At 35.8% G+C, this 17279-nt stretch overlaps 1 protein-coding gene across 4 annotated transcripts in view; it reads right to left on the minus strand.

Moving 5' to 3' along the window:
* Window positions 1-7533: 7533 nt before the first annotated feature.
* Window positions 7534-17279, minus strand: part of LOC148949073 (uncharacterized) — a 44537-nt gene continuing 34791 nt past the window's right edge. For all 4 annotated transcript variants that reach the window (XM_089093149.1, XM_089093148.1, XM_089093146.1 and 1 more), the window contains 2 exons: window positions 14386-15513; window positions 7534-9364 (listed from right to left, as the gene is read on the minus strand). In XM_089093149.1, coding sequence (XP_088949275.1) covers window positions 8641-9364; window positions 14386-15513 — 1852 coding nt within the window. In that variant the 3' untranslated portion in view covers window positions 7534-8640. The remainder of the gene's footprint in view (window positions 9365-14385; window positions 15514-17279) is intronic.

Consider the following 17279-nt stretch of genomic DNA (forward strand, 5'->3'; position numbering starts at 1 on the left):
TCCAAATTTTAGAATTTTATTTGAGTTTTATTTTTGTATTTTCCATAGGGGGAAGGAATTTTGGTATTTGTATACTTTATGTGAACAACGTACAAATTGTTTATAGTGCGGGCGAAAGGCGCCAAAATACTTCCGTGTTTGAGGAAAGCATCAAAAGTGAATGGGATTTACTTTCGAGCATGCTCTTAATATGGCTCGATTACGCGAGCGAATTTTTTCCTCGGAACACTACTAGGTGACTTGAAATTCAAGATAGTGGAAGAAAATACGCGTTTGTCAAAATGATGATAAGACATGGCCGTTCAAATGGGCTAATCGACGGCACAGGTTCCGAATATGAGCTTCAAAATAACCTACGTTGCACCGTAGTGCCACGAGGTGCCTAAAATTGAAAATTGTGGTTGAGAATCTCAGTTTATCAAAATAAAAAGATATGATTCCTCAATTGGGACAGTATGGGGTAGATTCAAGATGGCGATCGAAAAATATAAGTTTTGTTAAAACAAGAAGTTCAAATGGGCTGATTAGGAGCAATCGATACTTCAGATTCTGAAAACGCACATATATGCACATAAATATACCTTAGTTGTACCGTTGATCCACTTGGGGTCTAAATTTAGTTCACCCGTTGATCCGCTTGGGGTCTAAATGACCGAAGAAAATGTCAATTTTCCGAATCGCGCGAGGTTCATGATACCGATACCACAGGCTGGAGTGGAGTAATTAATGCAGCATTTTTAAATATCGCTTTTCCATTCTGACATTAGCCTAATAGTAGTACATTCTGTAAAGTAAAAATTGCGTAAATATCAAACAGTTCGTGGTAACAAACTGTAAGTAAGGAGCGACCCGGCTCAATGGTAACCGAAACTCTAAAAAACGGAATTGTCATACCAATAGATACGTCAAAAGAATCAAGTTTTAATGCTGATTTCAAATATATAAGTTTAATCAAGTTTAGTTTTTTCTATCAAAAGTTACGTGCCTGAGAAAATTTGGCTGATTTTAGAAAAAAGGGGGAAAGCTCCCTAAAAGTTATAGAACCTTAATGGAAATCACACCATCATATTCAGCGTATTAGAGAGCCCTACTAAAGAGGTTTCAAGCACCTATCTACAAAAATTTGGAATTTTACATTTTTTTTTGCCAGAAGAAAGATCACGGATGCGTGTTTATTTGTTGTTGTTTTTTTTTTAGGGGTGATCGTATAAGCCCAGTAGTCCTATATTATCTTAGGAGGGCTCATTGGAACGAAATTTAAAAGTTCTAGTGCCCTTTTTAAGTGATACAAAAAAATTAAGGGCAACTAGGCCCCCTCCCATGCTCATTTTTTTCCCAAAGTCACCCGATCAAAATTTTTAGATAGCCAATTTGTTGAGCATTGTCGAAAATATGATAACTATGTCTTTTAGGATTACTTAATTTCCCGATATCTCCGGCGGGAGGGCTGAAAGTTATGAAATTTACCCAATGTTAACATATAATATTGGTGATTGGGAAGTACACAGACGTTTTCAGGGGGAATTTTTCGGATAGGTGGGGGTTGGGGGGGTCGGAGGTTATATGGGAGGATCTTTCCATGAAGGAAGTTTTTATGGGGGAAGGGACATTGCTATGAAGGGGGCGCCGGATTTCCCAACATTATTAAAGAAAAAGATCAGAAATTAAATATAAAAAAAAACAAGTTTTTCAACTGAGAGTAAGGAACAACATCAAAACTTAAAACGAACAGAAAATATTACATATATGATTGGGTTCACCCCCTATTCAATACCTCGCTCTTTAAGCCAAAGATTTTTTAGTACTTTCATAAGAGCTATTTATTCTAATTAACGGCCTTTGTGATTAAGCTTTTTTTTTAAAGAACGTGAACAAAATTTGAGTTATAGCTTAAAGAGCAAGGTATTGACTAGGGGTCAGGCCCCCTAATATATGTATTAAAAATCTATGAATATAGAAGTTCGTTACGTAAGTTAATTCGTAAATTACGTATATTTATTACTAATAAAAACGTTCGTAAATAAAATAAACAATTTACGAAAAAGCCATTTAACCAAATAAAAGTAAAATTAATATTCAAATTTTGTTTATAATTATTCATGTACGGTGAGCCAAAATCAAAACCTGCGTTAATTCAAAAACGTCAAAAATTTAATTAAAAAAACAAGTTTCTTTAACTGAAAGTGAAGAACGACGTTAAAACTTAAAACGAACAGAAATTATTCCATATATGAAAGGGGCTGTCCCCTTCTCAACACCTCGCTCTTTACGCTAAAGTTTGACTCTGTCTCACAACTTGATTTTTTAAAACAATAAAAAACTTTGGCGCAAAGAGCGAGGTGTTGAGGAGGGGACAGCCCCTTTTATGTACGGAATAATTTCTGTTCGTTTTAAGTTTTAACGTAGTTCCTTAATTTCAGTAAAAAAAACTTTTTTTTTTTATTTAATAGGGCCCAGACGCGTCCAATTTATGGCCTTTGTTTAGATTTTCTAAGCCAAATTGGGTAAAATTTGTGTTAACTCTTCATCTCTTTATGTGTTGTAAATTAATCAACAGAAGCTAAACGGCCGGATTAAAGCATTTAAGAAATATATTTTTTATCATGAACACAAAGGGATTAATAAAATCTTCTGGTAAAAAAATAATCATATGTTCAATAATTAAAGCACTTTGATTTGCATCAGCATAGTGGGCTAGAGTTAAGGTCAAACTTCCTGCAGTGGCACCTTTTTTCACAACCCTTTTCGCAACACACAACGCACTGTCTCGCGACAGACTTTTGATGCTGGCAGAAGGGAACCTAACCAACTGGGAAGCCACTTTCCATCGGTGTCTTTGATCCAGCCAAAGTCAGGAAAGCTGGGAAGGGCGGTGGTGATTTTAGGCTGTGACTCCTCACATAACCTGGATTGTAGGGACATAGTAGTGCAGCTCTAACGACATGTTGTGAAAGCGAAACATTAGCTGAAGGAAGTCTCTGCATGTTCTTTGTCTTTTCTCGTAGACATGTTTCTTTCCTGAATTCATTCACGTCGTAGCAGTCTTGTTTTACGTCAGAGGTCTTCATGACAAAGCGTACAAGGTGTGTACTTGCAGTTCTGTCGCTTGGGAAGGCTGGTTTGTCAGTTGAAGGAAAGTCTTCGTCAGTCCTGGTATATTTTGCCAAGTTGCCAAGAACTGCTTCTTTTTTTGGTGGAGAAAAGTAGAAATGGTATCACATCCTGTAAACGCGTGGAAGATCAAAAGTGCTTGTGATTTTGTCGACCTGAGTGATCGAACTATTTCATGAATGGGAACGTGCTTTAGGTTGGTACCGCAACCAAACGCATTAAATAGTTCGGATAATCCAATGTGATCAAAGATTGAGATCACAATCACAATCATGTCTGTTTCCACCGTTTGTATGAGGTCTTGCAATTCAGTTTAGTCCACCAGTCATGTCTTCTCATTTTAACAAACTTGTATTTTCGCCCACCATTTTGAAGTTGAGGCACCTAGCAGCATTATAGTACAACTTGAGTTGTTTTAAAGCTCATATTTAGAACCTATGCCATCAATTAACCCATACTAGCCTATTTGAATGGACCGTGTCTTCTCATTTTGACAAACTTGGATTTTCGTCCGCAGTCTTGGATTTCAAGCCACCTAGCGGCGTTCTGAGGAAAAATTTCGCTTGCCCAATCGAGCCATTTTAAAGAACATGCTCGAAAGTACATCTTACCCAATTTTGGTGCTTTCTTCAAACACGGAAGTATTCTGGGTTTTTGACGCTTTTCACCCACACTATTAGCATTTAGCCCTTTCTCAACAGACCATGGGAGTCATGCCATCCCCAAACGTATAGATATTGGACCTTTCAGGTATGTCTAATCAATGGCTATCTCAAAGTTTTGATCGGGTTCTTTTGGGGGTAAAAGGAGAATGGGAGGAATGATGGTTGCCCTTTAATGCTATTGATCACTCTAAAAGGGTACTATAGTTTTTGAACTCTGTTTAAATGAGCCCTCTCCTGATCTTCTTGGACCATACATTATATACGATTGTCCCTGGGGAAAAAATAATAAAAAAAACATTCATGATTGAATGTTTCATCAAAGCCCTTGTCAATCCGTATAATTCATAGATGTTCCTTCTTTACGATCTTAGCACTGATGCGTGAACCGGTTGGTAGTGCACTTACCACCGGTGAGGCAGAATTAATATATTTCATTAACACCAGTAGCCTATCTCTCCGTTGCTCAACATGGTCGACTTTGTCTAAGCATCCGAAATTTGAAATAAACTCGCGCTTCTTAGCGGGGTTGGAAGACTGCATACTTGCAGTAAATTACTAAAAATAACAGGAACTGTAGCAGTTCCTGACTTAGGAAGTTTTCTGGCTTAGGAAGGAACGGACACAAACGGTTTCGTTCATCCATATCTGTGCTAACAGACTCTTGTTTTTCAACGAGGAAATTTGACATTCGAACACAGTCATTTAATTTTGATGCCACAGTAGTATTTGGTTCGCTTGGGAAAACCGGAACATCTGACGGGTCGATAATCGCAAATCGTGGAACAGGATTATCTTTCGAGAATGGGTCCGATAGCAATTCGTAAATGTCAGCCACAAAAGCCGCACTCGGATGTGAGCTTTGGTGCCTCTCAAGAATATCCACTTTAAACATATCACGACGGATTTCAATAGTCTCTTTAAATGCATCTTTTCCGAAAAATTTCGCTGCTAGTTTAACAACAGGGTCCTTGTCTGCCTTGTTAATAATTTGTCTCTGTAGAAAATTCAAAACTGGACAAATATAAACTAAGTCCATTTTACAGGGAACGAAAACTAAATTCCCCATAATCTAAATGATATTCAAAAATCATAGTCCGTGTTCGATCAAGCCGTCGGTAAGTTATAATATTTCGTTATCAGGAAATTTGTAATATTTCGTAATTTTCTTACTTTCAACAGTTTCGCAAATTGTGCAGTCCAATTAAATTCAAAGTATAATACAGCTTACGTCCTCACTATTCAAAAACTGAATGAAATAATATGTCTGATTTTTTAAAGAGAGAGGAAACACACCCAAAAAGTCGATGAATATTAAATAAATTCGTACAATCAGATTCAGCGCATCAGACAGCCCTATTTTAGACATTTTCAGCTCCTATTTACAAATGTTAGGAATTTTGAATTTCAGGCCAGAAGAAAGGTCAAAGATAAGGGTTAGGCAATATTTTTTCCAGGGGTGATAATATCAAACCAAATGAACAAGAAGATCGAAAGAGAGCTCTTTTAAACGGGAATTCAAATATCTAGTGCCCTTTTTTAGTTATCAAAACGATTTGATTGAACTATCCCTCTTCCCACATCCCTTATTTCCCAAAGTAATCTGATCAATATTTAGCTCAAAGGTTCAATGCCCATGCCTCTGGGGATCACATTAGCTTCACAGTCCCTGAGGAAAGGGTTCTAAACTATGAAATTTGCCAGTCTTATATATCTAGTATTGGTTTTTAGGCATATAAATTTTTTTTTGCAGGGGAGGGGATTTCTGCGTGGAGAAATGTTCTACAGACAGAATTTTCTGTGGCAAGGGAAATGTAAAAAATGAAATTTTTTGCCGAAAGAAGTAATACCGATGCGCATTTATTTGTTTTCGTTTTATTTTCCTCGGGGATGATAGTTTCAAACCAAAGATCCTAGAAAATTGTTGGATCAGGAGAAGTCTCTTTCAAACGAAAATTATATTTTCTAGGGACATTTTAAGTTAGCAATAAGGCTGGATGACAATTAACCCCCCTCACAAATCTTGTTTTTTCTCAAAGGCATCACATCAAAGTTTTGATATATTCCTGTCGTTCTGCATAGTTAAAAGGTCCAACAATCACGTATCTGGACATGACATGAACACCTGTCCTTTTGAGGAAAGAGCTTTGAATAACAAAATTTGCCAATTGTACAACTGCTGCTACTGCTGCTAACAAGCCACTGCAGCACCAAATCACCTGAGGACAACACAATTACGCACACTCCTTCCCCGTCCTAACCTACTCAAAGCCTAACTCTTTAGACCATCCAAGAATGTTCCTATTTCCCAAGAATCTTTCCTTGCAACATCCTCCACCCTATTTGGAGACGAATTATCTATTTGGAGACGTTCGGTAATGAAAAGATGGATCAAGTGGGCAGCTTAACATCCCTTGGTAGTATTATTAGCAAAGATGGTGGTAGCAGTAAAGATATTAAAAGTAGAATAGCCAAGGCTCAGGGTGTTTTTTTTACAGTTAAAAAAAGTTTTGAAGAATAGGAAGATAAGTCTGCAAGCCAAGATTATAATATTAGAAGCCACAGTGATGACAGTAGTCAAATACGGTTCTGAATCATGGGCGTTTCGAAAAGCAAATGAAGATTTGCTAAATGTTTTCCAGAAAAATTGCTTAAGGATTGCTCTGGGCACCTGGCTGACTGACCGTATTTCAAACAATAGGCTGTACGAAAAATGTGGTTCAATACCGCTCTCTAGGGCTATAATGAAAGAAAGGTTGAGGTGGCTAGGCGACGTTTTGTGGATGAAGGATGATAGACTGCCGAAGATTGTTCTTTTCGGCCAACAGTCTAGGGCTAAACGGAAAGCAGGTCGTCCTCGTCTGGGTTTGGGGGACGTCATAAAGAAATATTTCTAATGAAATGAAAACTTCATGGGAGGGTGCAAAAAGGGAGGCTTTGAACAGATTGGGATGGAGGAGGAGCGTGCTTAGCTGTTTTGATTTCAGGCGGCTTGATGCTGCGGTGAGTTGTTGGTAGTAGTAAAAGTAGCAGTGATTAAAGACGGACAAGAATGCTGAAAATTGACAAGAAACCTTTAAATTTAGTGTCAAGGACTCTATTTTCCCTTGTATGTGAGGGGGGGAGGTCCATGTGCTTTACTTCTTTTGCCATTTTCCCACTTTTTTGGGCAAATTTATGGGTAAAATCTGCCATTTTAAAAGTTAAACTTAAGTACAAGACATGTACAAGGTATTAGTTGATTTGTTTGGTTGATTAGTTTATTTGAGATTCTTTTTAAATAGCAACGAAATGGGTGTATTACAGGCATCAAAATTCACCGCAAATTTTTCCCAATTTCGGTAGGAAGGATACCGCGAAGACACCGCTTTTTACTCGACCGGCATCGTTTTTATATACCCGTCGATTGGCAACACTGCTTACCATATTTGGTGCGAACGTAATAGGTTAAGAATTGATCTTGTCCTATAATTCCAACTCCCAAAAAAGGCAAGAATAAAACTGAGTATGTTTGACATTTGAAAGGAGAATGTATCTCAGGAGCAACATCTCACGGATTACCAGGACTTTCAATATCAAGCTAATAAAAATAAACTCACGCATATCCACACGGCTAAATATTATCAACTAAAACGGTAAAATTAAAGATAATCGTAGTAGATATTATTAGACACAACAAGTATGATGTAAATTTCTCTATTTCAAAAATATCAGTTGGTTTTTTCTAGGAAACAGGATAAAACATCTAAATGTTAGTTTATTCTGATGTTTTAAAAAACAGACAATTCTATTTCTGATTCACTTTGCAAACCAAAAACTTTTTTACAACGCAAAACACGCACTTGATATTGGCCATTTTACTTATGAAAACCATTACAAAACAGAGCAAAACTTTTTCATAAATCTCTTCACTAAAAAAGCATATAGATTATCTTAAATATGTATTCCTTCATACACTTGCAGTACCCTGAGAATTATCCATGAAATTTCTCCATTTTTTGTCGAACGTCTGCCTTACTTCATCAGTAAAGTTAGCATCGAATCAAGGCAAAATTACTTTAACCGAACCAGACAAAACATGATTAAAATGTCTTAGAGCATCTAAGACATCTTTGCTAATACGATTAAGACTCTTGGGCAATTCAATAGTATAGAAAACCAGACCGAGATAATTCATTGAGTCAGTTGGCGCATTGCGAGTCAACTTTGCCCTTAGGTCTGTAAAATATAGTTCCAAATCACTCTTGAGAAAATGGTCAGTCCCTTTTAAACCAAAGTGGGAAACAATATTTCTACCAAATAGAGTATATTCACCTGGACAATATTTATTGAACATTGAATCAACCGAAGAATCCATGGGCTTCGTGGAATCCCAATTATGGACAATATCGACTCTAATAGATCTCGACCATAAATTAAAAGTTAACTTATGGCTAGTCTGTCGTTTACGTGTTAAAGGATAATTCTGATTAATGATAGGCATTATAGGGAAACACATTGTTTCTATAATAAAAATCATAGTCTCAACTAAAAATGAAAAGGGATGACCATACACCTTTTCAAATTTGGTGTTATTTTCCAAACGTGGAAAAATTGAAACACAGTTTTTGTTGCTATTTCCTCCTTCCAGTTTTTCAAATATTCTTTAATTTGATCGCTACCAAGCTCAATTTTTACTTGTTTATTCAATTTCCCACAGTAAACCACAATTGCCTTATAATCATCAAAATGACTAAGGACTACATCCAAAAATGATGTAATTTGTTCTATTATAACCATATTTATGACCAAACTTTTGAAAAGATATTCCGAGTCGCAGCGGACCTCTTTTACTAAATTTTTACAAAATTGAAGTTTGAAATTGAAGTCAAGGTTCTGTATGTTGCCAAGGTTCTGAAAAACCTTGTTTTTTTATTTTTTTTAGCGGTGCTTTTGTTGTTGTTGTCTTTTTACACTCGGCTCTTACAACATGGTACCTAAAATACAAGAAGTGAAAAAAATCTGTCCAATTTTGACAAGGACCGTGGAGAAGTTTGAATCTTTGGCTTTCCCTAATAATTCCACAGAGTTCATAGTTTTTCCTGTAAGTGCTATCTGGACGAATTTCTGGCGAGTAGGCTTTGAAACGGTCATCTATTTCAGCAATTAGCATATCTTCATCTTCATACACAACGGTAACACCAGTGACCGCCCTACTTATGGCTTCAATAAGGTCATCATATTTGCGTCTAATCATCTCGTTAGATCCCTGATTTTGACGCCATACTATGTCATAGATTGCAAGCATAATATTGGCAAAGTTTGGCCAGAACGGTCCTTTCTCTTTACTCATCTTGTTATATAAGTTCCTTCTGCCTATAATTATTTCGTCTTTGACTCTACACAAACGATAACATGATACACATACGATAACATGATTAAACTCGATTCCTCTTGTTGGAGAATTTTCACCATCATATAATAGCTCATGGATAGAACTTATAAAATATGTATCTTCAATTTCTAGATCTTCATCACCAATATCTAAAGCACTCACTAAAAAGTTCAAATCTTCTAGACAATTCGGAGCTACAGGATCGTCTTTTTTGGCACTGGAATAAAAAAAAGGTAATTGTAAAAAAAATGTATAATATACTTTTCGTTATAATATACAATAATATTCAACAATAATATAATTTTTGAGGCTAAATATCCCCACTCCTCAATGCACCTTCAGCTGGCGCTAATCAAAATATTGTTCAATTAGGTGTTTTTTCTTTAATATTACTCATAAAGTCAATCAGTTCATAGTAGCAAACTGTGAGTTAGGAGCAAACTGGCTCAATAGTAACCGAACATCTTAAAAACAGAATTCGATACCAGTAAATAAATCAATTGAAATGACTTATTGTGCTGATTTCCAAGATGTAAATTTCATTGAGTTTAGTCTTACCCATTAACTGCTACGAGCCTGAGAAAAGATGCCTAATTTCTGAAAAAAGAGAAAATCATCACCTAAAAGTCTTATAATCTTATTAAAAATCACACCATCAGATTAAGCGTATCATAGAACCCTGTTGTCAAGGTTTCAAGCACTTATCTGCAAAAATGTGGATTCTTTTATTTTTTGCCAGAAGAAAGATCATGGATGCATTTTTATTTGTTTTTTTTTCCCAGGGGTGATTGTATAGACCCAGCAGTTCTAAAATATTCTGAGATGGCTCATTCAAACGGAAATTAAAATTTCTAGTGCCCTTTTTAAGTGACTAAAAAGACTGGAAGGCAACAAGGCTCCCTCCCCATACCTTTTTTCCCCAAAATCGTCCGATAAAAATTTTGAGATTGCCATTTTGATCATCATACTGGAAAGGCCCAATAACTATACCTTTGTATAAACCTGACCCCCCCCCAGAAAAAAACAACTCTTAAAGGTCTTTAAGTTATACTACTTGCCCATTGTTTACGCATAGTATTTGTTATTGGGAAACATGCATACATTTTAGGGTGGGGTGACGAATTTTCTGCTTGGGGGTTTTTTTGGGAGAATATTCCATGAGGAGGAAAGCTACTAGGGGGTGGACCTCTCAGGAAAAATTATACACTGAGGAAATAGAAAGATTTCCTATTCAAAATTCTTTTTATATGTCTTGCTTTCTCTTTTTTTGTCTCAATTTTACACGTGGAGTTGTTAAGGGTGATTATCCTGGGTAAATTTTCTCCGGGATCAAATTTTCTAGACAGTATTTCCGTGGTGAGGATATTTCTCTGTGGAGGTGGGGCTAGATTTTCCGGGAATATCTAAAAACGATCAGAAATTTACTTTTAAAAAAACACCTTTTTTTAGCTGAAAGTAAGGAGCAACATCAAAACATTAAAACGAACAGAAATTACTGCGTATACGAAGGGGGTTTCCTCCTCCTCAACACTTCGCTCTTTACGCATAAAGTTTGAATTTTTTCCCAATTCATTAAGAACGACTCCTGAAACACAAGGGTCATTTAATTGGAACCATAAGAAGTTATTTTTAAGTACTTAAAAACTTGTAATTTACAATTTTGAAATATTGAAACATTGCATGTGTTTTACTAGCGCCCTAAGCACTAGTAACCTATCAGCTATGCAGTATCTCTACTGAGTCCCCTAGCTCTTCAATGCCAATTGTATAATAATTTTCTAGCTATTCCTTGCCTAGGATCAAAGATACCTCCTCCCCCCCCCCAACAACTAACTTAGACTAGGCACTAAGGATAATGGTCTATTAATATTTGCAACCTTTCCTTTTGACAAGAGGAAAGATAAAAAGCTTAATGTTTAAAGAAGGTCACCAACCCTAACTCTTGGCTATTCTAAGATTCAAGTGTAGCATACATCTTTTTGAATCCTTGAAATAGACTGGCTACTTTTCAATGTCGGACTCTGAAGGCAACATGGCTGCGCAGGCTCGTCTCTGGCCCGATGCTACTCGCAGTTTCCTTTTCACCAACACAGTTCCCATTTCCATTTAAATTTTATTTCTCGTTTTCTGTTCTTCCTATCTATGGGAGGACGTCCTGTTCTTCCTCTTGCTAGATTGCCAAATATCCAGATTTTGTATCATTCTAACTTTCAAAATGTAAACTTTTTAATTCTAGTGACAAAATATAACCTTTTATTAATATTTTGGTTTGGATTGAGAAAGACAAATAAACAATTCTGAAACAACTTCGACGGAACAAGTAAAATTAAGGATAAGGATAAAAGCTGGGAGCAATAATAAAAAAAGAAACTTACAGTTGATTCATTGCGACTATGAAAGGAAATACAATATTTTAAGAACTAATTAACTATTGCTAACATATCTCGGCCAAAGCACAAATTAGTATTTCGTGTGTTTTTATGCATAGTACCACCCTGTGTTTTTTTTCACATGAGCGCTACCCTCTGAAATAGCTCCCCGGATAGCCTCAGAGGCTCTGAATCAGTTTTTTCATTTTAATCAGTGGTCAAAAGGTTTCTCTTTAGTCGAAACGCAGGGTGAGGTCAGGTTCCTTTTTAATGACATGTTGTTTATTTTATTTTTGTCTTTATTTGACGTTTTTAATAAAGTGAATTAATTAATTAAATGAGTCAAAGTGCATTTGACCATCAGGTAGTGGCTATATTTACCTAACTGATTGTTTTTAGTGAACTGGTGAAGAATAATTCAATCAATCAATTCAAAAGCGGATTTGATAAATTTGCCTTCTGAACAACTAGAAGGTATGGTGAACTAGTGAACAACTAGAAATATACAACTGGGGGTTCCTCACTTGACTATCGGACCCAGAGCTCTAAAAAATGACACGAGATTACGTCAGTCTCAATATTGGTAAACAACTATGTAACAAGCACCTACATCTTGAAGAAACCACTCCCTATTATGCAACAAACAGGTGTACTATAGTTTTACGTAGCATACATGTTACGTAACAGCATGCACATAATCAATCAATAATACCTGGGAGTTTCCCTGAGGGAAGAGCCGTTAAACTTCTTCGTGATTAACGGTGAAGAAGAAAAGAATAGCACCTATGGGTGTACAAAAACCATAGAGGGGATACTACTTCCATAATAAATCAGTACTTCCGTGATCTTCCATCAAGCATGAAAAAGAGCTTATGTCCAGATTGTACCTAAGGTAGAGGACCCAAAATCATGTAAACAACTCAGTCAAATTTGAGTAGCTGAATCTCAACAAGGTCACCAAATCTTCTATATATCGTGAACTCCTGACCCGAATCAACTCTGCCCTAGACCCTTCCCAGTGTGGATGTTTGAAAGCAAGCAACCCTACCCATTATCTTGTGCGTCTCTATCAACTGATAATTGAATGGTTAGATAAGAGAAGCACCACAGTAGACCTTTTGCTCTCTGATTACCGTAGTGCGTTCGATTTTATCCGCCATATCACTGCTGTACGAAACCTAAAGCAAATGGAGGATAGAAAACAGACTCTGCTGATGATACTCAGTTTCTTCAAAAGCTTTCACCATTGTGTCTATGTGTTTTTTTCTGGAGATCTTAACTCTGGAAGGGCTGAAATAACATGTAATGCTCCCCAAGGTACTAAGCTGAATGCCTTACTGTTCATGGCAGTGATCAGCTACGTTTTCGATTACTTTGATGGACGCTTTAAATACGACGATGATATGTCCGCCTTGCTCAAATTATCAATGGATAATTCCCAAGCAATACTCCAGTTCTAAAATGAATTGAAAGACAGTTTCACTGGTCAGTGCAAGAATATTGGACTTTAAATTATTGTCAATAAAATAAAATTATTCACTTTAACCGTTTAATAGAGACGTAGCTTGTCCCCTGGCTCCTTACCAGTTCTATAGTGATTACTCTTGGTGAGACTTTCAGTACTGACTGTTCTTTCAGCCACTATGTTTCTAACCTTGTGAAAAAGGGCAAATATGCTTTGCGATCACTGACTGCTCTTCGACGACTAGATTTTCCAGTGAATCAGTTACGATTAGCGAATATCTACTATATATGTCACTTGCTAGAATACGTGTACCATGTTTGGGAACCACAGGTGCACATCGACTAATTTAGTGATGATATCAAGGCTTTTCAAAAAATGGTGACAAAAATCGTACTGGGACCCAAATATGACACGTATGCAGCTGCAACTGCAACGTTAAAAATACCAATACTAGGAGAACAAAGATCCTATGTGATGTGTGAATTTGGAGAGCTTGTGAATTTCTGAATCCTTGCTAGTGAAAAATACGGTATTTTGTTACCCCCGCTTATTGCCCCCAACGCCAATTCTCGACACACGAACAAGTTCGAACCAATAAGATGCAGAACAATTTGTTTCAACAATTCTTTTATACCGTTTTATACAAGTGTCATTAATCATGCTTAGTTTTTTCTTCTTTTTTCTGTGTTGTAAGAGATTGCGTAATTTAGTTGAGGCTTTTACCAATACTAAGAAAGCTGTTTTAAATAAATGAATCTTGAATATGAAGAAAGACAGAAGTCACGAGGCATCATGTTTTTACACCAATGAATGGTGAGAATCCTGATCCTGGCCATCGAGAAAAATTGATGAATTTTAAAGTTAATGTTCTGAATTTTTACCAATTTGGAAAAATTGTACTAAATTTCCATCTTAAAGAAAAAATGCTAAAGATGTACTGGTCAGAGGAAAATTCGTTGACTCTGCACATTTGTACCAGCAATCACAACACCCCCTGTGCCTTTAAAAAGGTTCAGAGAGGGAATATAGCCCAACTCTTACGTTTGTTAGTTGTGTTTTTTACTTTTTTTAGTAGTGTTTTAGAGTTAGTAGTGTTTTTACTTTTTTTAAACTAGCTTTTCAAAATGTTTCTTAAGATTATAGAAAATAAAAATATACAAACGCTTAATTTTTTCTATCTTATTTTTGTAGTAAATATTTGGTACCTAGGACATTAAAATTGTAACGCGTTTTATGCAAACTTTCTCTGCTATGATGATCATGATTTGGACTACGATTTAGAAAAGCTAAAGTCGTTTTTACCAAAAAATTTCTTCTTGGGGCTCTCTTCTTTCCTCTAGAAAGAATATAGAACCTAAAAGCTATTAATATAGACCCTTAACAGATAGAAGGATGCTTGTTTACCTTTGAATTATATTTTTACACTGCTTCATCAAGGGGATCAATATTTTCCTCCACTTATCATTTCTGATAACGGCTATTTCCTTTCTTTGAAATCCCTCTTTATCCAATTTATTAAGTAATTCCTGTACTTTGTCTTTCATTGTGTTGTAATCTCTTACACAAATAAACTGAGGTTTTTCCCCAATAACACGAGTTCCTGGACTGAAATCTAGACTAGAAAATGTATTAAGTTGATTTAACATAAAGTTGATAACAGCGTGTATACTTCCTGTATATCTCAAACTTTCTGTAAGATATACATAGAGCGAAGTATCATATATCTTTTGCCCATTTACTGTTATGCATAATAGAGGGCAATAAATATTTCTTACTGGAGGTAAGATTGAATATGAAGTAATCCAGCATAAATTGGACTGGTGAATTGCCTTAATTATTTCACCTAATCCAGAGTACCAAATGATTGGATGCAATTGATGGCCAAAAATTACATCATCACAAAATACTTTAAATTTTGTCCCTAAAGTATATTCTTTAACCTGAAACAGCTCCTCCGTGTCAGTGTCAGAAGAGTTCATTTTCTGCACCATAAGCTTTCGGCCACCAATGAATCTTATTAGTTTTGAATCAGTGAGTTCCTTGAAAAAATTTTTTGGTCGATCGTTTCCTTCAATTTGTTTCTTGACGGTCTGCCAAAATGTTTTTTGAATAACACGTAGCGTTTCCTCATTTCGATGATACACAATGGTGAATTCTTTCATCGCTCTATTTTGTTTTTGGTGTGAATGCCAAAGTTCTAAAAACACCCTGACCATCTTCAGAATTAAACAATAAGTTTTCCCAGTCCCTGGTAGACCAACGATCTGCAAATACGGATAATCACATTCTGTAATCTTTTTTTGAAGAGGAGTTAGGAATATTCCTGCTAAATCTGTATTTGCTTCCTCGTTATTCTTATTCTTCTCTTTGTTTTCTTCTTTTTTGTACATTTTTGGACTCTTCGGTTTGTATTCTTCATCCAAGATTTTTTTTATGTTTTCTTTTTTTGAATCCCATTGTATCATTTGAGCCTTTGATCCTTTGAAAACCTTCTTTGATATATTCAAATAACTTAGATGAGAACCATAGAACCTAAAAAAGAGATAGAAAAGACAGAAAAAAATACACTTGCATCATCGCTGTTCCTAGACCCTAATATTGATGTTTTCGTGGAAAGAAAAATCCAAGAATTTAGGCCAGGTCATATCCAGGATTTCTGTTTGGGGGGGGGGAGTATTTTTTTCGGGTACAGAAGGCTTGCAAAAGAATTTAACGCATTAGATTTATGTTTTTATGTACTAAACAAACAAGCTGATATTTATTCTGTAGCGTCAAAAAAATATTAGCTTGTTTATGTTTTGATTTATTGCCTTGGTTAATTTTAGATATCTTTACTTTTATATTATTAAATATATCTGACTCCAAATCTGACTCAATTATCTTTATATAAAGTTATCTCATATTTGGTTTTTGGGAATATCTCTAATTAAACTGAGGTCTTTATTTATGTATTTTTTAATTTCATTTGCCTCTGTGAAATATTGCAGCAAACATGTCATAAGTTTGTTTCCTGTGGCAAAAGACAGCTACTAAAAGATACTAAAGAATACTAAAAACTCACTAAAAACCTATGGCAACAAATAGGTTAAGAATGTGTAGCTTTCCTGTGAAGGTGTAGTAGTCTTTGGGAGCAGGGGTGTAATTTGCAATGGCGCTGGGGGGGGGGGGGGGGCAAATGCCCCTCCCAGACCTCTTTTTGGTATTTTTTTGAGGAACAGCATCATCGCTGTTCCTAGACCCTGATAGTGATGTTTTCGTGGAAAGAAAAATCTAAGAATTTAGAACAGGTCATATCCAAGATTTATGTTTGGGGGGGGGGAGGTATTTTTTTGGGAACAGGAGGCTTGCAAGAGAATTAAAACGAGTCGGAATTTTGTTTTTTTTACTAAACAAACAAGCTAAAATTTATTCTGTAGCGTCTAAAAAAAATGGTACAGTTGCACTTAATGGTAATCATCAGCGGTATCTATATAAGCACTTTCAAACTTACATGAAAACTTACATTGAATTTCACAAAAAGGTAGTGTAACCTGTGCATTGACTTACCAAGGACAGTGATATATAGGTCAATGACACATGGAATTGCATAAAAATATGCTCAAAAGTGTAACAGATACAAAACTTACATGAAAACTTACATTGAATTTCAAAAAAATGTGGTTTAGCCTGTGCATTGACTTACCAAGGGCAGTGATATATAGGCTTCACCAGTGACTGCATAATAGTGGTACATGCTATGAAGGACAGGTTTCCGAGTCATAATTCAAGTAAGCCAGATTTCTACTTCATAATATATATATGGCCTACATGCCTTTTAGGGCAGAACATGCCTAAAGTTCATTATCCGTGTCAAAAAACCGGTGCATCTTGGGTTAGAGTTAATATATTCAGTTTTTTTACTATAAAATCGAGTTTCAAATTGGAATTTTATACAGTTTGAATACGTCATTCATTCTATCGATATATATATTTTACGATCGTTTACATTGGTAGACATATGGAATGGTTTAAGCGACTTCTGGTGAGTAAAATTTTCTTATATTATAATAAAAAGAAATCCATTTTTGTCTCGTCGTTATGTTAAGGAGGAATTTCCTTTAAAAAAACATATTAAATATATGTTTGGTTTAAGCTACGTCTATGGGTCTTCTTCTTCCTTTTTCCATGATTTTAAGTATTTTGCAATTTGGGTATATAAGTTTTAAAAGCGTGGCATATAAAATTCAAAAAGATCTATAATTGACAACTTTTGGGGTTTTGGTACTGTGGAATTGAAGGGCCAGTGCCCCCATTAATAT

The sequence above is a fragment of the Artemia sp. Qi Xiang Cuo genome, chromosome 8, assembly GCF_049724085.1.
Source record: "Artemia sp. Qi Xiang Cuo chromosome 8, ASM4972408v1, whole genome shotgun sequence".
NCBI classification, from domain to species: Eukaryota; Metazoa; Arthropoda; class Branchiopoda; order Anostraca; family Artemiidae; genus Artemia; species Artemia sp. Qi Xiang Cuo.